General features: G+C 38.3%; 1 protein-coding gene across 1 annotated transcript in view; it reads right to left on the reverse strand.

Moving 5' to 3' along the window:
- LOC128652811 (V-set domain-containing T-cell activation inhibitor 1-like) overlaps window positions 1–24,090 on the reverse strand; it is a 178,335-nt gene extending 154,245 nt beyond the window's left edge. The window contains exon 1 of the mRNA XM_053705762.1: window positions 23,891–24,090. Coding sequence (XP_053561737.1) covers window positions 23,891–23,919 — 29 coding nt within the window. The 5' untranslated portion in view covers window positions 23,920–24,090. The remainder of the gene's footprint in view (window positions 1–23,890) is intronic.
- Between the last annotated feature and the right edge of the window lie 316 nt (window positions 24,091–24,406).

The following is a 24,406-nucleotide window of genomic DNA, read 5'->3' on the forward strand; positions in this document are numbered from 1 at the left end:
TGACACTGTATAGCAGTCAGTAAGTAACACTGTATAGCAGTCAGTAAGTGACACTGTATAGCAGTCAGTAAGGGACACTGTATTACAGTCTGTAAGTGACACTGTATAGCAGTCAGTAAGGGACACTGTATTACAGTCTGTAAGTGACACTGTATAGCAGTCAGTAAGTGACACTGTATAGCAGTCATTAAGTAACACTGTATAGCAGTCAGTAAGTAACACTGTATAGCAAACTGTAACACTGTATAGCAGTCAGTAAGTGACACTGTATAGCAGTCAGTAAGGGACACTGTATTACAGTCTGTAAGTGACACTGTATAGCAGTCAGTAAGTGACACTGTATAGCAGTCACTAAGTGACACTGTATAGCAGTCAGTAAGTGACACTGTATAGCAGTCACTAAGTGACACTGTATAGCAGTCAGTAAGTGACACTGTATAGCAGTCAGTAAGTGACACTGTATAGCAGTCAGTAAGTGACACTGTATAGCAGTCATTAAGTGACACTGTATAGCAGTCAGTAAGTGGCACTGTATAGCAGTCAGTAAGTAACACTGTATAGCAGTCAGTAATTGACACTGTATAACAGTCAGTAAGTGACACTATATAGCAGTCAGTAAGTGACACTGTATAGCAGTCAGTAAGTGACACTGTAAAGTAATCAGTAAGTGACACTGTATAGCAATCAGTAAGTGACAATGTATAGCAGTCAGTAAGCGACACTGTATAGCAGTCAGTAAGTAACATTATATAGCAGTCAGTAAGTGACACTGTATAGCAATCAGTAAGTGACAATGTATAGCAGTCAGTAATTGACACTGTATAACAGCCAGTAAGTGACACTATATAGCAGTCAGTAAGTGACACTGTATAACAGTCAGTAAGTGACACTGTAAAGTAATCAGTAAGTGACAATGTATAGCAGTCAGTAAGGGACACTGTATTACAGTCTGTAAGTGACACTGTATAGCAGTCGGTAAGTGACACTGTATAGCAGTCAGTAAGTAATACTGTAAAGCAGTCAGTAAGTGACACTGTATAGCAGTCAGTAAGTAACACTGTATAGCATTCAGTAAAAGACACCGTATAGCAGTCAGTGAGTGACACTGTATAGTAGTTAGTAAGTGACACTTTATAACATTCAGTAAGTAACAGTGTATAAAAGTCAATAAGTGACATTGTAAGTGGCACTGTAAAACATTCAGTAAGTGACACTGTATAGCAGTCAGTAAGTGACACTGTATAGCAGTCAGTAAGTGACACTCTACAGCAGTCAGTAAGTAACACTGTATAGCAGTCAGTAAGTAACTGTATAGCAGTCAGTAAGTGACACTGTATAGCAATCAGTAAGTGACACTGTATAGCAGTCAGTAAGTAACACTGTATAGCAGTCATTAAGTAACACTGTATAGCAGTCAGTAAGGGACACTGTATAGCAATCAGTAAGTAGCAATGTATAGCAGTCAGTAACACTGTATAGCAGCCAGTAAGTAAAACTGTATAGCAGTCAGTAAGCAACACTTTATAGCATTCCGAGACACTGTAAAGCGGTCAGTAAGTGAGACAGTATAGCTGTCAGTAAGTAACACTGTATAACAGTCAATAAGTAACACTGTATAGTAGTCAGTAAGTGACATTGTATAGTAGTCAGTAAGTGACATTGTATAGCAGTCTGTAAGTAACACTGTATAGCAGTCAGTAATGCTTTATAGCAGTCAGTAAGTGACACTGTATAGCAGTCAGTAAGTGACATTGTATAGCAGTCAGTAAGTGACACTGTATAGCAGTCAGTAAGTAACACTGTATAGCAGTCAGTAACACTGTATAGAAATCAGTAATGCTTTATAGCAGTTAGTAAGTGACACTGTATAGCAGTCAGTAACACTGTATAGAAATCAGTAACGCTTTATAGCAGTCAGTAAGTGACACTGTATAGCAGTCAGTAAGTGACACTGTATAGCAGTCAGTAAGTGACACTGTATAGCAATCAGTATGTGACGCTGTATAGCAGTCAGTAACACTTTATAGCAGCCAGTAAGTAACACTGTATAACAGTCAGTAAGAGACACTGCAAAGTAATCAGTGAGTGACACTGTATAGCAGTCAGTAAGTGACACTGCAAAGTAATCAGTAAATGACACTGTATAGCAGTCAGTAAGTGACACTGCAAAGTTATCAGTAAGTTACACTGTATAGCAGTCAGTAAGTGACGCTGTATATCTGTTGGTAAGTGACACTGTATAGCAGTCAGTAAGTGACGTATATCTGTTGGTAAGTGACACTGTATAGCAGTCAGTAAGTGACGTATATCTGTTGGTAAGTGACACTGTATAGCAGTGCATTTTTACTGAGACTGTGTCACATATATCACACAGTGACGGACTACTGGGAAATTGTATTGTTACTGAGGCTGTGTCACATATATCACACTGAGCAATAATTGGGGAATTGTATTGTTACCGAAGCTGTGTCACATATATCACACTGACTAACAACTAGCAAATTGTATTGTTACTGAGGATGTGTCACACATATCACACTGACCCACAACTGGCATATTATATTGTTACTGAGGCTCTGTCACATATATCACACTGACCAACAACCGGCAAATTGTATTGTTACTCAGGTTCTGTCACAAATATCACACTGACTAACAACTGGGGAATTGTATTGTTACTAAGGTTGTGTCACATATATCACACTGACCAACAACTGGCAACTGTATTGCTACTGAGGCTGTGTCACATATATCACACTGACCAACAACTGGCAAATTGTATTGTTACTGAGTTTGTGTCACATATATCACATACTGACCCACAACTGGCATATTATATTGTTACTGAGACTGTGACACTGTCACATATATCTCACTGACCAACAACTGGCATATTGTATTGTTACTGAGGCTGTGTCACATATATCACACTGACCAACAACTGGAAAATTGTATTGTTACTAAGGTTGTGTCACATATATCACACTGACCAACAACTGGCAACTGTATTGCTACTGAGGCTGTGTCACATATATCACACTGACCAACAACTGGCAAATTGTATTGTTACTGAGGTTGTGTCACATATATCACACTGACCAATAACTGGCAAATTGTATTGTTACTGAGCCTGTGACACTGTCACATATATCTCACTGACCAACAACTGGCATATTGTATTGTTACTGAGGCTGTGTCACATATATCACACTGACCAACAACTGGAAAATTGTATTGTTACTGAGGTTGTGTCGCATATATCACACTGACCAATAACTGGCAAATTGTATTGTTACTGAGGCTGTGTCACATACTGTATATCACACTGACCAACAACTGGGAAATTGTATTGTTACTGAAATTGTGTAACATATATCACATACTGACCCACAACTGGCAAATTGTATTGTTACTGAGGCTGTGTCACATATATCATACTGACCAACAACTGGCAAATTGTATTGTTACTGAGATTGTGTCACATATATCACATACTGACCCACAACTGGCAAATTGTATTGTTACTGAGGCTGTGTCACATATATCATACTGACCAACAACTGGCAAATTGTATTGTTACTGAGATTGTGTCACATATATTACATACTGACCCAAAAATGGCAAATTGTATTGTTACTGAGGCTGTGTCACATATATCGGGTGACCATAATGCCGCATTAAAAAGGGACACATATGAAAAATACATATGTCAGGTTTCTTATACAAAACATTTATTTAAACAGCCCTGAAAACAGCCCTGACATATGTATTTTTCATATGTGTCCCTTTTTAAAGCGGCAATATGGTCACCCTACACATATATCACACTGACCGACAACTGGCAAATTGTTACTGAGACTGTGTCACATATATCACACTGACCCACAACTGGGGAATTGTATTGTTACTGAGGTTGTGTCACATATATCACATACTGACCCACAACTGGCAAATTGTATTGTTACTGAGGTTGTGTCACATATATAACATACTGACCCACAAGTGGCAAATTGTATTGTTACTGAGGTTGTGTCACATATATCACACTGACCCACAACTGGCAAATTGTATTGTTACTTAGGTTCGGTCACATATATCACACTGACTAACAACTGGCAAATTATATTGTTACTGAGGTTGTGTCACATATATCACACTGACCCACAACTGTCGAATTGTATTGTTACTGAGGTTGTGTCACATATATCACACTGACCCACAACTGGCAAATTGTATTGTTACTGAGGTTGTGTCACATATATCACATACTGACCCACAAGTGGCAAATTGTATTGTTACTGAGGTTGTGTCACATATATCACACTGACCCACAACTGGCAAATTGTATTGTTACTGAGGTTGTGTCACATATATCACACTGACCCACAACTGGCAAATTGCATTGTTACTGAGGTTGTGTCACATATATCACATACTGACTCACAACTGGCAAATTGTATTGTTACTGAGGTTGTGTCATATATATCACATACTGATCCACAAGTGGCAAATTGTATTGTTACTGAGGTTGTGTCACATATATCACACTGACCCACAACTGGCAAATTGTATTGTTACTTAGGCTGTGTCACATATATCACACTGACTAACAACTGGCAAATTATATTGTTACTGAGGTTGTGTCACATATATCACACTGACCCACAACTGGCGAATTGTATTGTTACTGAGGTTGTGTCACATATATCACATACTGACCCACAACTGGCAATTTGCATTGTTACTGAGGTTGTGTCACATATATCACATACTGACTCACAACTGGCAAATTATATTGTTACTGAGGTTGTGTCATATATATCACATACTGAAGCACAAGTGGCAAATTGTATTGTTAATGAGGTTGTGTCACATATATCACACTGACCCACAACTGGGGAATTGTATTGTTACTGAGGTTGTGTCACATATATCACACTGACCCACAACTGGCAAATTGTATTGTTACTTAGGTTCGGTCACATATATCACACTGACTAACAACTGGCAAATTATATTGTTACTGAGGTTGTGTCACATATATCACACTGACCCACAACTGGCGAATTGTATTGTTACTGAGGTTGTGTCACATATATCACATACTGACCCACAACTGGCAAATTGTATTGTTACTGAGGCTGTGTCACATATATCATATACTGACCCACAAGTGGCAAATTGTATTGTTACTGAGGTTGTGTCACATATATCACACTGACCCACAACTGGCAAATTGTATTGTTACTGAGGTTGTGTCACATATATCACACTGACCCACAACTGGCAAATTGCATTGTTACTGAGGTTGTGTCGTATATATATCACACTGACCCACAACTGGCAAATTGTATTGTTACTTAGGCTGTGTCACATATATCATACTGACTAACAACTGGCAAATTATATTGTTACTGAGGTTGTGTCACATATAACACACTGACCCACAACTGGCGAATTGCATTGTTACTGAGGTTGTGTCACATATATCACATACTGACCCACAACTGGCAAATTGTATTGTTACTGAGGTTGTGTCATATATGTCACATACTGACCCACAAGTTGCAAATTGTATTGTTACTGAGGTTGTGTCACATATATCACACTGACCCACAACTGGCAAATTGTATTGTTACTGAGGTTGTGTCACATATATCACACTGACCCACAACTGGCAAATTGCATTGTTACTGAGGTTGTGTCACATATATCACATACTGACCCACAACTGGTAAATTGTATTGTTACTGAGGTTGTGTCACATATGTCACATACTGACCCACAACTGGCAAATTGTATTGTTACTGAGGTTGTATCATATATATCACATACTGACCCACAAGTTGCAAATTGTATGGTTACTAAGGTTGTGTCACATATATCACACTGACCCACAACTGGCAAATTGCATTGTTACTGAGGTTGTGTCACATATATCACACTGACCCACAACTGGCAAATTTTATTGTTACTGAGGTTGTGTCACATATATCACACTGACCCACAACTGGCAAATTGCATTGTTACTGAGGTTGTGTCACATATATCACATACTGACCCACAACTGGTAAATTGTATTGTTACTGAGGTTGTGTCACATATGTCAGATACTGACCCACAACTGGCAAATTGTATTGTTACTGAGGTTGTATCATATATATCACATACTGACCCACAAGTTGCAAATTGTATGGTTACTAAGGTTGTGTCACATATATCACACTGACCCACAACTGGCAAATTGCATTGTTACTGAGGTTGTGTCACATATATCACATACTGACCCACAACTGGTAAATTGTATTGTTACTGAGGTTGTGTCACATATGTCACATACTGACCCACAACTGGTAAATTGTATTGTTACTGAGGTTGTGTCACATATGTCACATACTGACCCACAACTGGCAAATTGTATTGTTACTGAGGTCGTATCATATATATCACATACTGACCCACAAGTTGCACATTGTATTGTTACTAAGGTTGTGTCACATATATCACACTGACCCACAACTGGCAAATTGTATTGTTACTGAGGTTGTGTCACATATATCACATACTGACCCACAAGTGGCAAATTGTATTGTTACTGAGGTTGTGTCACATATATCACACTGACCCACAACTGGCAAATTGTATTGTTACTGAGGTTGTGTCACATATATCACACTGACCCAAAACTGGCAAAATGCATTGTTACTGAGGTTGTGTCACATATATCACATACTGACTCACAACTGGCAAATTGTATTGTTACTGAGGTTGTGTCATATATATCACATACTGATCCACAAGTGGCAAATTGTATTGTTACTGAGGTTGTGTCACATATATCACACTGACCCACAACTGGCAAATTGTATTGTTACTTAGGCTGTGTCACATATATCACACTGACTAACAACTGGCAAATTATATTGTTACTGAGGTTGTGTCACATATATCACACTGACCCACAACTGGCGAATTGTATTGTTACTGAGGTTGTGTCACATATATCACATACTGACCCACAACTGGCAATTTGCATTGTTACTGAGGTTGTGTCACATATATCACATACTGACTCACAACTGGCAAATTGTATTGTTACTGAGGTTGTGTCATATATATCACATACTGACCCACAAGTGGCAAATTGTATTGTTAATGAGGTTGTGTCACATATATCACACTGACCCACAACTGGGGAATTGTATTGTTACTGAGGTTGTGTCACATATATCACACTGACCCACAACTGGCAAATTGTATTGTTACTTAGGTTCGGTCACATATATCACACTGACTAACAACTGGCAAATTATATTGTTACTGAGGTTGTGTCACATATATCACACTGACCCACAACTGGCGAATTGTATTGTTACTGAGGTTGTGTCACATATATCACATACTGACCCACAACTGGCAAATTGTATTGTTACTGAGGCTGTGTCACATATATCATATACTGACCCACAAGTGGCAAATTGTATTGTTACTGAGGTTGTGTCACATATATCACACTGACCCACAACTGGCAAATTGTATTGTTACTGAGGTTGTGTCACATATATCACACTGACCCACAACTGGCAAATTGCATTGTTACTGAGGTTGTGTCACATATATCACATACTGACCCACAACTGGCAAATTGTATTGTTACTGAGGTTGTGTCACATATATCACATACTGACCCACAACTGGCAAATTGTATTGTTACTGAGGTTGTGTCACATATATCACATACTGACCCACAACTGGCAAATTGTATTGTTACTGAGGCTGTGTCACATATATCATATACTGACCCACAAGTGGCAAATTGTATTGTTACTGAGGTTGTGTCACATATATCACACTGACCCACAACTGGCGAATTGTATTGTTACTGAGGTTGTGTCACATATATCACATACTGACCCACAACTGGCAAATTGTATTGTTACTGAGGCTGTGTCACATATATCATATACTGACCCACAAGTGGCAAATTGTATTGTTACTGAGGTTGTGTCACATATATCACACTGACCCACAACTGGCAAATTGTATTGTTACTGAGGTTGTGTCACATATATCACACTGACCCACAACTGGCAAATTGTATTGTTACTTAGGCTGTGTCACATATATCATACTGACTAACAACTGGCAAATTATATTGTTACTGAGGTTGTGTCACATATAACACACTGACCCACAACTGGCGAATTGCATTGTTACTGAGGTTGTGTCATATATGTCACATACTGACCCACAAGTTGCAAATTGTATTGTTACTGAGGTTGTGTCATATATGTCACATACTGACCCACAAGTTGCAAATTGTATTGTTACTGAGGTTGTGTCACATATATCACACTGACCCACAACTGGCAAATTGTATTGTTATTGAGGTTGTGTCACATATATCACACTGACCCACAACTGGCAAATTGCATTGTTACTGAGGTTGTGTCACATATATCACATACTGACCCACAACTGGTAAATTGTATTGTTACTGAGGTTGTGTCACATATATCACATACTGACCCACAAGTGGCAAATTGTATTGTTACTGAGGTTGTGTCATATATATCACACTGACCCACAACTGGCAAATTGTATTGTTACTGAGGTTGTATCATATATATCACATACTGACCCACAAGTGGCAAATTGTATGGTTACTAAGGTTGTGTCACATATATCACACTGACCCACAACTGGCAAATTGCATTGTTACTGAGGTTGTGTCACATATATCACACTGACCCACAACTGGCAAATTGTATTGTTACTGAGGTTGTGTCACATATATCACACTGACCCACAACTGGCAAATTGCATTGTTACTGAGGTTGTGTCACATATATCACATACTGACCCACAACTGGTAAATTGTATTGTTACTGAGGTTGTGTCACATATGTCACATACTGACCCACAACTGGCAAATTGTATTGTTACTGAGGTTGTATCATATATATCACATACTGACCCACAAGTTGCAAATTGTATGGTTACTAAGGTTGTGTCACATATATCACACTGACCCACAACTGGCAAATTGCATTGTTACTGAGGTTGTGTCACATATATCACACTGACCCACAACTGGCAAATTGTATTGTTACTGAGGTTGTGTCACATATATCACACTGACCCACAACTGACAAATTGCATTGTTACTGAGGTTGTGTCACATATATCACATACTGACCCACAACTGGTAAATTGTATTGTTACTGAGGTTGTGTCACATATGTCACATACTGACCCACAACTGGCAAATTGTATTGTTACTGAGGTTGTATCATATATATCACATACTGACCCACAAGTTGCAAATTGTATGGTTACTAAGGTTGTGTCACATATATCACACTGACCCACAACTGGCAAATTGCATTGTTACTGAGGTTGTGTCACATATATCACATACTGACCCACAACTGGTAAATTGTATTGTTACTGAGGTTGTGTCACATATATCACATACTGACCCACAACTGGTAAATTGTATTGTTACTGAGGTTGTGTCACATATGTCACATACTGACCCACAACTGGCAAATTGTATTGTTACTGAGGTTGTGTCATATATATCACATACTGACCCACAAGTTGCAAATTGTATTGTTACTGAGGTTGTGTCACATATATCACACTGACCCACAACTGGCAAATTGCATTGTTACTGAGGTTGTGTCACGTATATCACATACTGACCCACAACTGGTAAATTGTATTGTTACTGAGGTTGTGTCACATATATCACATACTGACCCACAACTGGTAAATTGTATTGTTACTGAGGTTGTGTCACATATGTCACATACTGACCCACAACTGGCAAATTGTATTGTTACTGAGGTCGTATCATATATATCACATACTGACCCACAAGTTGCAAATTGTATGGTTACTAAGGTTGTGTCACATATATCACACTGACCCACAACTGGCAAATTGTATTGTTACTGAGGTTGTGTCACATATATCACATACTGACCCACAAGTGGCAAATTGTATTGTTACTGAGGTTGTGTCACATATATCACACTGACCCACAACTGGCAAATTGTATTGTTACTGAGGTTGTGTCACATATATCACACTGACCCACAACTGGCAAATTGCATTGTTACTGAGGTTGTGTCACATATATCACATACTGACTCACAACTGGCAAATTGTATTGTTACTGAGGTTGTGTCATATATATAACATTCTGATCCACAAGTGGCAAATTGTATTGTTACTGAGGTTGTGTCACATATATCACACTGACCCACAACTGGCAAATTGTATTGTTACTTAGGCTGTGTCACATATATCACACTGACTAACAACTGGCAAATTATATTGTTACTGAGGTTGTGTCACATATATCACACTGACCCACAACTGGCGAATTGTATTGTTACTGAGGTTGTGTCACATATATCACATACTGACCCACAACTGGCAATTTGCATTGTTACTGAGGTTGTGTCACATATATCACATACTGCCTCACAACTGGCAAATTGTATTGTTACTGAGGTTGTGTCATATATATCACATACTGACCCACAAGTGGCAAATTGTATTGTTAATGAGGTTGTGTCACATATATCACACTGACCCACAACTGGGGAATTGTATTGTTACTGAGGTTGTGTCACATATATCACACTGACCCACAACTGGCAAATTGTATTGTTACTTAGGTTCGGTCACATATATCACACTGACTAACAACTGGCAAATTATATTGTTACTGAGGTTGTGTCACATATATCACACTGACCCACAACTGGCGAATTGTATTGTTACTGAGGTTGTGTCACATATATCACATACTGACCCACAACTGGCAAATTGTATTGTTACTGAGGCTGTGTCACATATATCATATACTGACCCACAAGTGGCAAATTGTATTGTTTCTGAGGTTGTGTCACATATATCACACTGACCCACAACTGGCAAATAGTATTGTTACTGAGGTTGTGTCACATATATCACACTGACCCACAACTGGCAAATTGCATTGTTACTGAGGTTGTGTCATATATATCACACTGACCCACAACTGGCAAATAGTATTGTTACTGAGGTTGTGTCACATATATCACACTGACCCACAACTGGCAAATTGCATTGTTACTGAGGTTGTGTCATATATATCACACTGACCCACAACTGGCAAATTGTATTGTTACTTAGGCTGTGTCACATATATCATACTGACTAACAACTGGCAAATTATATTGTTACTGAGGTTGTGTCACATATAACACACTGACCCACAACTGGCGAATTGCATTGTTACTGAGGTTGTGTCACATATATCACATACTGACCCACAACTGGCAAATTGTATTGTTACTGAGGTTGTGTCATATATGTCACATACTGACCCACAAGTTGCAAATTGTATTGTTACTGAGGTTGTGTCACATATATCACACTGACCCACAACTGGCAAATTGTATTGTTACTGAGGTTGTGTCACATATATCACACTGACCCACAACTGGCAAATTGCATTGTTACTGAGGTTGTGTCACATATATCACATACTGACCCACAACTGGTAAATTGTATTGTTACTGAGGTTGTGTCACATATGTCACATACTGACCCACAACTGGCAAATTGTATTGTTACTGAGGTTGTATCATATATATCACATACTGACCCACAAGTTGCAAATTGTATGGTTACTAAGGTTGTGTCACATATATCACACTGACCCACAACTGGCAAATTGCATTGTTACTGAGGTTGTGTCACATATATCACACTGACCCACAACTGGCAAATTTTATTGTTACTGAGGTTGTGTCACATATATCACACTGACCCACAACTGGCAAATTGCATTGTTACTGAGGTTGTGTCACATATATCACATACTGACCCACAACTGGTAAATTGTATTGTTACTGAGGTTGTGTCACATATGTCAGATACTGACCCACAACTGGCAAATTGTATTGTTACTGAGGTTGTATCATATATATCACATACTGACCCACAAGTTGCAAATTGTATGGTTACTAAGGTTGTGTCACATATATCACACTGACCCACAACTGGCAAATTGCATTGTTACTGAGGTTGTGTCACATATATCACATACTGACCCACAACTGGTAAATTGTATTGTTACTGAGGTTGTGTCACATATGTCACATACTGACCCACAACTGGTAAATTGTATTGTTACTGAGGTTGTGTCACATATGTCACATACTGACCCACAACTGGCAAATTGTATTGTTACTGAGGTCGTATCATATATATCACATACTGACCCACAAGTTGCACATTGTATTGTTACTAAGGTTGTGTCACATATATCACACTGACCCACAACTGGCAAATTGTATTGTTACTGAGGTTGTGTCACATATATCACATACTGACCCACAAGTGGCAAATTGTATTGTTACTGAGGTTGTGTCACATATATCACACTGACCCACAACTGGCAAATTGTATTGTTACTGAGGTTGTGTCACATATATCACACTGACCCAAAACTGGCAAAATGCATTGTTACTGAGGTTGTGTCACATATATCACATACTGACTCACAACTGGCAAATTGTATTGTTACTGAGGTTGTGTCATATATATCACATACTGATCCACAAGTGGCAAATTGTATTGTTACTGAGGTTGTGTCACATATATCACACTGACCCACAACTGGCAAATTGTATTGTTACTTAGGCTGTGTCACATATATCACACTGACTAACAACTGGCAAATTATATTGTTACTGAGGTTGTGTCACATATATCACACTGACCCACAACTGGCGAATTGTATTGTTACTGAGGTTGTGTCACATATATCACATACTGACCCACAACTGGCAATTTGCATTGTTACTGAGGTTGTGTCACATATATCACATACTGACTCACAACTGGCAAATTGTATTGTTACTGAGGTTGTGTCATATATATCACATACTGACCCACAAGTGGCAAATTGTATTGTTAATGAGGTTGTGTCACATATATCACACTGACCCACAACTGGGGAATTGTATTGTTACTGAGGTTGTGTCACATATATCACACTGACCCACAACTGGCAAATTGTATTGTTACTTAGGTTCGGTCACATATATCACACTGACTAACAACTGGCAAATTATATTGTTACTGAGGTTGTGTCACATATATCACACTGACCCACAACTGGCGAATTGTATTGTTACTGAGGTTGTGTCACATATATCACATACTGACCCACAACTGGCAAATTGTATTGTTACTGAGGCTGTGTCACATATATCATATACTGACCCACAAGTGGCAAATTGTATTGTTACTGAGGTTGTGTCACATATATCACACTGACCCACAACTGGCAAATTGTATTGTTACTGAGGTTGTGTCACATATATCACACTGACCCACAACTGGCAAATTGCATTGTTACTGAGGTTGTGTCACATATATCACATACTGACCCACAACTGGCAAATTGTATTGTTACTGAGGTTGTGTCACATATATCACATACTGACCCACAACTGGCAAATTGTATTGTTACTGAGGTTGTGTCACATATATCACATACTGACCCACAACTGGCAAATTGTATTGTTACTGAGGCTGTGTCACATATATCATATACTGACCCACAAGTGGCAAATTGTATTGTTACTGAGGTTGTGTCACATATATCACACTGACCCACAACTGGCGAATTGTATTGTTACTGAGGTTGTGTCACATATATCACATACTGACCCACAACTGGCAAATTGTATTGTTACTGAGGCTGTGTCACATATATCATATACTGACCCACAAGTGGCAAATTGTATTGTTACTGAGGTTGTGTCACATATATCACACTGACCCACAACTGGCAAATTGTATTGTTACTGAGGTTGTGTCACATATATCACACTGACCCACAACTGGCAAATTGTATTGTTACTTAGGCTGTGTCACATATATCATACTGACTAACAACTGGCAAATTATATTGTTACTGAGGTTGTGTCACATATAACACACTGACCCACAACTGGCGAATTGCATTGTTACTGAGGTTGTGTCATATATGTCACATACTGACCCACAAGTTGCAAATTGTATTGTTACTGAGGTTGTGTCATATATGTCACATACTGACCCACAAGTTGCAAATTGTATTGTTACTGAGGTTGTGTCACATATATCACACTGACCCACAACTGGCAAATTGTATTGTTATTGAGGTTGTGTCACATATATCACACTGACCCACAACTGGCAAATTGCATTGTTACTGAGGTTGTGTCACATATATCACATACTGACCCACAACTGGTAAATTGTATTGTTACTGAGGTTGTGTCACATATATCACATACTGACCCACAAGTGGCAAATTGTATTGTTACTGAGGTTGTGTCATATATATCACACTGACCCACAACTGGCAAATTGTATTGTTACTGAGGTTGTATCATATATATCACATACTGACCCACAAGTGGCAAATTGTATGGTTACTAAGGTTGTGTCACATATATCACACTGACCCACAACTGGCAAATTGCATTGTTACTGAGGTTGTGTCACATATATCACACTGACCCACAACTGGCAAATTGTATTGTTACTGAGGTTGTGTCACATATATCACACTGACCCACAACTGGCAAATTGCATTGTTACTGAGGTTGTGTCACATATATCACATACTGACCCACAACTGGTAAATTGTATTGTTACTGAGGTTGTGTCACATATGTCACATACTGACCCACAACTGGCAAATTGTATTGTTACTGAGGTTGTATCATATATATCACATACTGACCCACAAGTTGCAAATTGTATGGTTACTAAGGTTGTGTCACATATATCACACTGACCCACAACTGGCAAATTGCATTGTTACTGAGGTTGTGTCACATATATCACACTGACCCACAACTGGCAAATTGTATTGTTACTGAGGTTGTGTCACATATATCACACTGACCCACAACTGACAAATTGCATTGTTACTGAGGTTGTGTCACATATATCACATACTGACCCACAACTGGTAAATTGTATTGTTACTGAGGTTGTGTCACATATGTCACATACTGACCCACAACTGGCAAATTGTATTGTTACTGAGGTTGTATCATATATATCACATACTGACCCACAAGTTGCAAATTGTATGGTTACTAAGGTTGTGTCACATATATCACACTGACCCACAACTGGCAAATTGCATTGTTACTGAGGTTGTGTCACATATATCACATACTGACCCACAACTGGTAAATTGTATTGTTACTGAGGTTGTGTCACATATATCACATACTGACCCACAACTGGTAAATTGTATTGTTACTGAGGTTGTGTCACATATGTCACATACTGACCCACAACTGGCAAATTGTATTGTTACTGAGGTTGTGTCATATATATCACATACTGACCCACAAGTTGCAAATTGTATTGTTACTGAGGTTGTGTCACATATATCACACTGACCCACAACTGGCAAATTGCATTGTTACTGAGGTTGTGTCACGTATATCACATACTGACCCACAACTGGTAAATTGTATTGTTACTGAGGTTGTGTCACATATATCACATACTGACCCACAACTGGTAAATTGTATTGTTACTGAGGTTGTGTCACATATGTCACATACTGACCCACAACTGGCAAATTGTATTGTTACTGAGGTCGTATCATATATATCACATACTGACCCACAAGTTGCAAATTGTATGGTTACTAAGGTTGTGTCACATATATCACACTGACCCACAACTGGCAAATTGTATTGTTACTGAGGTTGTGTCACATATATCACATACTGACCCACAAGTGGCAAATTGTATTGTTACTGAGGTTGTGTCACATATATCACACTGACCCACAACTGGCAAATTGTATTGTTACTGAGGTTGTGTCACATATATCACACTGACCCACAACTGGCAAATTGCATTGTTACTGAGGTTGTGTCACATATATCACATACTGACTCACAACTGGCAAATTGTATTGTTACTGAGGTTGTGTCATATATATAACATTCTGATCCACAAGTGGCAAATTGTATTGTTACTGAGGTTGTGTCACATATATCACACTGACCCACAACTGGCAAATTGTATTGTTACTTAGGCTGTGTCACATATATCACACTGACTAACAACTGGCAAATTATATTGTTACTGAGGTTGTGTCACATATATCACACTGACCCACAACTGGCGAATTGTATTGTTACTGAGGTTGTGTCACATATATCACATACTGACCCACAACTGGCAATTTGCATTGTTACTGAGGTTGTGTCACATATATCACATACTGCCTCACAACTGGCAAATTGTATTGTTACTGAGGTTGTGTCATATATATCACATACTGACCCACAAGTGGCAAATTGTATTGTTAATGAGGTTGTGTCACATATATCACACTGACCCACAACTGGGGAATTGTATTGTTACTGAGGTTGTGTCACATATATCACACTGACCCACAACTGGCAAATTGTATTGTTACTTAGGTTCGGTCACATATATCACACTGACTAACAACTGGCAAATTATATTGTTACTGAGGTTGTGTCACATATATCACACTGACCCACAACTGGCGAATTGTATTGTTACTGAGGTTGTGTCACATATATCACATACTGACCCACAACTGGCAAATTGTATTGTTACTGAGGCTGTGTCACATATATCATATACTGACCCACAAGTGGCAAATTGTATTGTTTCTGAGGTTGTGTCACATATATCACACTGACCCACAACTGGCAAATAGTATTGTTACTGAGGTTGTGTCACATATATCACACTGACCCACAACTGGCAAATTGCATTGTTACTGAGGTTGTGTCATATATATCACACTGACCCACAACTGGCAAATAGTATTGTTACTGAGGTTGTGTCACATATATCACACTGACCCACAACTGGCAAATTGCATTGTTACTGAGGTTGTGTCATATATATCACACTGACCCACAACTGGCAAATTGTATTGTTACTTAGGCTGTGTCACATATATCATACTGACTAACAACTGGCAAATTATATTGTTACTGAGGTTGTGTCACATATAACACACTGACCCACAACTGGCGAATTGCATTGTTACTGAGGTTGTGTCACATATATCACATACTGACCCACAACTGGCAAATTGTATTGTTACTGAGGTTGTGTCATATATGTCACATACTGACCCACAAGTTGCAAATTGTATTGTTACTGAGGTTGTGTCACATATATCACACTGACCCACAACTGGCAAATTGTATTGTTACTGAGGTTGTGTCACATATATCACACTGACCCACAACTGGCAAATTGCATTGTTACTGAGGTTGTGTCACATATATCACATACTGACCCACAACTGGTAAATTGTATTGTTACTGAGGTTGTGTCACATATATCACATACTGACCCACAAGTGGCAAATTGTATTGTTACTGAGGTTGTGTCATATATATCACACTGACCCACAACTGGCAAATTGTATTGTTACTGAGGTTGTATCATATATATCACATACTGACCCACAAGTTGCAAATTGTATGGTTACTAAGGTTGTGTCACATATATCACACTGACCCACAACTGGCAAATTGCATTGTTACTGAGGTTGTGTCACATATATCACATACTGACCCACAACTGGTAAATTGTATTGTTACTGAGGTTGTGTCACATATATCACATACTGACCCACAACTGGTAAATTGTATTGTTACTGAGGTTGTGTCACATATGTCACATACTGACCCACAACTGGCAAATTGTATTGTTACTGAGGTTGTGTCATATATATCACATACTGACCCACAAGTTGCAAATTGTATTGTTACTGAGGTTGTGTCACATATATCACACTGACCCACAACTGGCAAATTGTATTGTTACTGAGGTTGTGTCACATATATCACACTGACCCACAACTGGCAAATTGCATTGTTACTGAGGTTGTGTCATGTATATCACATACTGACCCACAACTGGTAAATTGTATTGTTACTGAGGTTGTGTCACATATATCACATACTGACCCACAACTGGTAAATTGTATTGTTACTGAGGTTGTGTCACATATGTCACATACTGACCCACAACTGGCAAATTGTATTGTTACTGAGGTTGTGTCACATATATCACATACTGACCCACAAGTTGCAAATTGTATGGTTACTAAGGTTGTGTCACATATATCACACTGACCCACAACTGGCAAATTGTATTGTTACTGAGGTTGTGTCACATATATAACATACTGACCCACAAGTGGCAAATTGTATTGTTACTGAGGTTGTGTCACATATATCACACTGACCCACAACTGGCAAATTGCATTGTTACTGAGGTTGTGTCACATATATCACATACTGACCCACAACTGGTAAATTGCATTGTTACTGAGGTTGTGTCACATATATCACACTGACCCACAACTGGCAAATTGTATTGTTACTGAGGTTGTGTCACATATATAACATACTGACCCACAACTGACAAATTGTATTGTTACTGAGGCTGTGTCACATATATCACACTGACCCACAACTGGCAAATTGCATTGTTACTGAGGTTGTGTCACATATATCACATACTGATCCACAACTGGTAAATTGTATTGTTACTGAGGTTGTGTCACATATATCACACTGACCCACAACTGGCAAATTGTATTGTTACTGAGGTTGTGTCACATATATCACACTGACCCACAACTGGTAAATTGTATTGTTACTGAGGTTGTGTCACATATATCACATACTGACCCACAACTGGCAAATTGTATTGTTACTGAGGTTATGTCACATATATAACATACTGACCCACAACTGGTAAATTGTATTGTTACTGAGGTTGTGTCACATATATCACACTGACCCACAACTGGCAAATTGTATTGTTACTGAGGTTGTGTCACATATATCACACTGACCCACAACTGGTAAATTGTATTGTTACTGAGGCTCTGTCACATATATCACACTGACCCACAACTGGCATATTATATTGTTACTGAGGTCGTGTCACATATATCACACTGACCCACAACTGGTAAATTGTATTGTTACTGAGGCTCTGTCACATATATCACACTGACCCACAACTGGCAAATTGCATTGTTACTGAGGTTGTGTCACATATATCACACTGACCCACAACTGGCAAATTGCATTGTTACTTAGGTTGTGTCACATATATCTCACTGACCCACAACTGGCAAATTGCATTGTTACTGAGGTTGTGTCACATATATCACACTGACCCACAACTGGCAAATTGCATTGTTACTGAGGTTGTGTCACATATATCACACTGACACACAACTGGCAAATTGTATTGTTACTGAGGTTGTGTCACATATATCACACTGACACACAACTGGCAAATTGTATTGTTACTGAGGTTGTGTCACATATATCTCACTGACCCACAACTGGCGAATTATATTGTTACTGAGGTCGTGTCACATATATCACATACTGACCCACAACTGGCAAATTGTATTGTTACTGAGGCTGTGTCACATATATCACATACTGACCCACAACTGGTAAATTATATTGTTACTGAGGTCGTGTCACATATATCACACTGACCCACAACTGGTAAATTATATTGTTACTGAGGTCGTGTCACATATAGAGAGACTAAAGAGCCCTTTTAGTGATCACAGACATCCACTAACCAAGACGACTTATTCTCTATTTCCCCCTTACAATACATCCTGATTACATCACATTGAATGACATCATACCCATTACATTTGGTTTCTGAGATTAAAGAGATAGGAAAGTCATGAGTAAACTTGCATGATTCAGATAGAGCGGGTCATTTTAAGACACTTATATTATCAAATGCGCTTTCTTTTCTTGGTATCTTTTGTAAAAAAAGAATATCCACATATCCTACACTATTGGGGGCTAGCTGGTGATTGGTGCCTGCACACATTTGTCTCTTATGACTGGCTGCCTAGATGTGTTCAGTTAGCTCAGTAGTGCATTGCTTTACTTCAGCAAAGGATATAAAGATAATGAATTATTAGAAGTAAATTAGAAAGTTGTTTAAAAAAATATGCTATATCTGAATCCTGAAAGAAAAAGATTGTCTTTGATGTCCCTTTAAGAAAACCTATAATATACAGTGTATGATTGTTACACATCATGACATACTATAACTGATGAGCAATACCTTGTACATTTGTTATAAAGCTTACAGGGTACACTGACAGCAATCTGTAAATAGCATGTATCAGTCTTATATCCTTTTCTGAGGCCATATTGGCAGCAGTAAGTCACTAAAAGTCAATCACCTAGATTACGAGTTTTGCGTTACAGTGCGGTACAGCTTTTAACACTGAAAAAATGGCCATTACACTGGAATGGCCAGAAACGCATATTACGAGTTGTCTCGGTACAGCTATACCGCCAGCATTTTAGCCTGTAATGCAACGTCCATTCAGCACTTAAAAAATGACGTTTTTGTGTGGAATTATCATTGTGCTGGTATTACAGGTTGTGCGTTCAGGCTAAAATGCTTGCATTATGCTCTATATTGACACGATCCATACCGCAATCTAAGAGCAGTAGTTATGGATTTTGCAAAACAAAAATGTTTCACAAAACTCATAATAAACTGTTAAAAAAAGTACACTAACACCCATACCGCATCACAAATACTATATTAAACCTATTAACCCCTAGTCTGACGCCAACACACATCGCAACTATTAAATAAAGTTATTAACCCCTAATCTGCTGCCCACTCACATCGCTAACACTATTTAAATATATTAACCCCTAAACCACAGCTCCCCGACATCGCTGACACTAGTAAAAGTTATTAACCCCTAAACCTACAGCCACCAACATCGTAACTACTAAACTAAACCTATTAACCCTTAGATCGCTGCCCCCCACATCGCAAAACACAAAATAAAACTATTAACCCCTAAACCTAATACCCTTAACTTTAAATTAAAATTACAATATAACTATCTTAAAATAAATAACAATTTACCTGTGAAAAAAACAACCTAAGTTTAAACTATAAATTAACCTAACATAACTATTCTAATAAAATAAAATAAAACTACTAATTAAAAACCTAAATTACAAATTTAAAAAAAAACTAACACTACGAAAAAAAATCTAATATTACAAAAAATAATAAAGACTAAAGTATGAAAAATAAAAAACACTAAGCTTACAAAAAATAATTAACAAAATTATCAAAAATAAAAACAATTACACCTAATCTAATAGCTCTATAAAAATAAAAAGCCCTCCCAAAATAACCCCCCAGCCTACAATAAACTACCAACAGCCCTTAAAGGGGCCTTTTGTAGCGCATTGCCCTAAATTAAACAGCTATTTTATCTGTAAAAATATACAAAGTCCCCCAACCGTAAAATCCACCACCCAACCAACCCCCCAAAATAAAAAAAAAACCTAACTCTAAAAAATCCTAAACTACCCATTGCCCCTAAATGGGCATTTGTATGGGCATTGCCCTTAAAAGGGCATTCAGCTCTTTTACACTGCCCTTAAAAGGGCATTACAAGTGCCCATCCCTAATCTAAAAAAAAATCCACCCAAAAATGTTTTTAAAAAATCTAACACTAATCCCATAAAATCTACTCAGGGTTCCTGAAGTCCGGACATCCATCTTCATCCAGGCGTCAAGAAGTCTTCATCCAGGCGGCAACACCTTCATCTCGAGGATGTTTTCTATCTTCACCCCGGCGGCGTGGAGGAGAGCTATCCGGGAAGCCACCCTGCGCAGAGCATCCTCTTCATACGGTCACCACCGTACACTGAAGTTGAATGCAAGGTAGCCGTTTCAAATGGTGTACCTTGCATTCGTATTGGCTGATTTGATTCTTCAAATTCAAATCAGCCAATAGGATGAAAGCTTCTGAAATACTATTGGCTGTTCAAAACAGCCAATTGGATTAGAGCTACTGAAATCCTATTGGCTGATTTGAACAGACAATAGGATTTCAGTAGCTCTCATTTATTTATAATTTAGTTTATTATTTTTTTGTGTTTTATATTTTTCGGAATTTAGTGTTTATTATTTTTTGTAATTTTATAAGAATAGTTATGTTAGGTTAATTTATAGTTAAAATTTAGGATTTTTTTTATTTCACAGGTAAGTTTTTATTTATTTTAAGATAGTTATATTGTAATATTTTTTTAATTTTAGGTTTAGGGGTTAATAGTTTAATTTAGTGTTTTGCGATGAGGGGGGATGGTGGTTTAGGGGTTAATAGGTTTATTAAGTGCCGGCAATGTGGGGGGCCCGAAGGTTTAGGGGTTAATAGGTTTATTTAGTGGCGGCGATCTGAGGGGGCCGGAGGTTTGGGGGTTAATAGGTTTATTTAGTAGCGGCGATGTGGGGGCCGGAGGGGTTAATCATTTTATTTTGTGGCGGCGATCTCAGGGAGCGGCAGATTAGGGGTTAATAGCTTTTATTAGTGGCAGCGATGTCGAGAGCGGCGGATAAGGGGTCAATAACTTTATTTATTTAGTGTTGGCGATGTCGGGAGGGGCGGATTAGGGGTGTTTAGACTAGGGGTTTATGTTAGGGTGTTAGGTTTAAAGGTAACTTTTTTTCCCCATAGACATCTAACGGGGTTGTGTTATGGTGATTTTTCATTCCGCACTTCGGGTATTAGTTTTTTTCTAACACTCTCTCCCCATTGATGTCTGAGGGGGAAAGCGTGCACTTTTGTATGGTATGGAGCTTAACGCCACCATATTGCTCGCACAAGGAGGCTTTTAAGTAACTCGCTATGGAGGCAGCGCTATGGAGAGGGAAATAACGCAACTTTTTCTGCGTTAGTTTCGCACACTGTTTAGCGCAAAACTCGTAATCTAGGCGAATGTTATTTGCAGAGAGCATACTGAGTACATGTTTATTGTTTACACCCAGTATAGGGCTTGATTGCACTCGTATTTTGAGTTAAAAGCAAAATGTTTGTGCTCTCACGTTTGCAAAGTCGCAGTAACAAATATTCTTTGAGAAGTGGCACAGCAAAATTGCATTCCCCCCTAGACTTCAATGGAGCCGAAAAACTGTGTGTGTGTGTGGGGGGGGGGATCGAACACCCACAAGTCACGCAAACGCGATTACGGATATTTAAAAGAGCAACATAAAAAGATAATATTGTATATTTCATAATCAAGTGTTCTGCATATAGCAGAATATGTTTTATTTATTCGTAAAAAGATATTTAAATATATATCAGACAGATTTTTGTACAATTATATATTTATACCTATATAAATATATCATTATATGGATAGCGCACCACTTGTAATCTAGCCCATAATTAGATACACATGACACAAGTACGCTTGGCTTTAGTTAAATTGACAAGACAGCACATATATTAACCTGTACAAATCCCCAAATCCAAAATTATTCTAAATTCCAATTTATTTATTTTTTATAAATCCATTCTGCCTGCATCTTTGGTTTAGTTTTTATGGTCTAAAATTCAAATGCTCACCTATATTTATTGAACAAAAAGAACAATTACTTTCAGATTATAGTCGTGTACTATCTCTCTGAGGGTACTATGTGTACAAAAGTATTAAGATGATATATGACTGCTTTTAGCTTGCATGAATAAGCTGTACTATGACATGTAAATATTGCCTAAATGACAGAAGATATTGTTGTTTACACTTGGTCCCATCCCTTCTCCAAACTGTCCCAATTTATGGATGCAAATATTCCAAAATTAAAATTATTACCAAAACCCAAACCATTTCCGGTTCCGTGCAGTTTGGATATAAATCTCCATAGTCAATATCATAAGTCTAGAATGAGTGTGGTCTGTCTCTCACACACAAGCAGTGACACTTACATTCTGAAGATGATTTTCCCTATGCCCATTATGCTGAGTGCAGACTGATAACCCTTCTGCTGGGATCTGAAGCACTCTGATCTGCTGGGATCTGAAGCACTCTGATCTGCTGGGATCTGAAGCACTCTGATCTGCTGGGATCTGAAGCACTCTGAGCTGCTGGGACACAAGGTTTCTCACAAACCTATTGTCACTGACAAGGTGTGCCATGGAAGACCAAGTATGAGGAAGGCATGGGAGAACCAGACAAACCAATTTTTCTACTTTCAGTGGGGGAGGGACATAAGATTTTAAATGCCTCAGGTCACTTTTAGCCACTTGTTGGGGACAGGCAGCTACATTGTATCAGGTTTAAGTGACAAACTGATTAACTGTGTCACTTAAAGAGCCTCACTCACAGGATAATCTAACAGGTAAATAAACACAAAATAGAGTATTTATATAGCATTAAGCTTAACTTCAGCACACATATAGCACAGGTCAGGCTGTTACTGGTCTTATCAGTTGCATCATTGT

This window comes from Bombina bombina, chromosome 3 (genome assembly GCF_027579735.1).
Source record: "Bombina bombina isolate aBomBom1 chromosome 3, aBomBom1.pri, whole genome shotgun sequence".
Classification (NCBI taxonomy): Eukaryota; Metazoa; Chordata; class Amphibia; order Anura; family Bombinatoridae; genus Bombina; species Bombina bombina.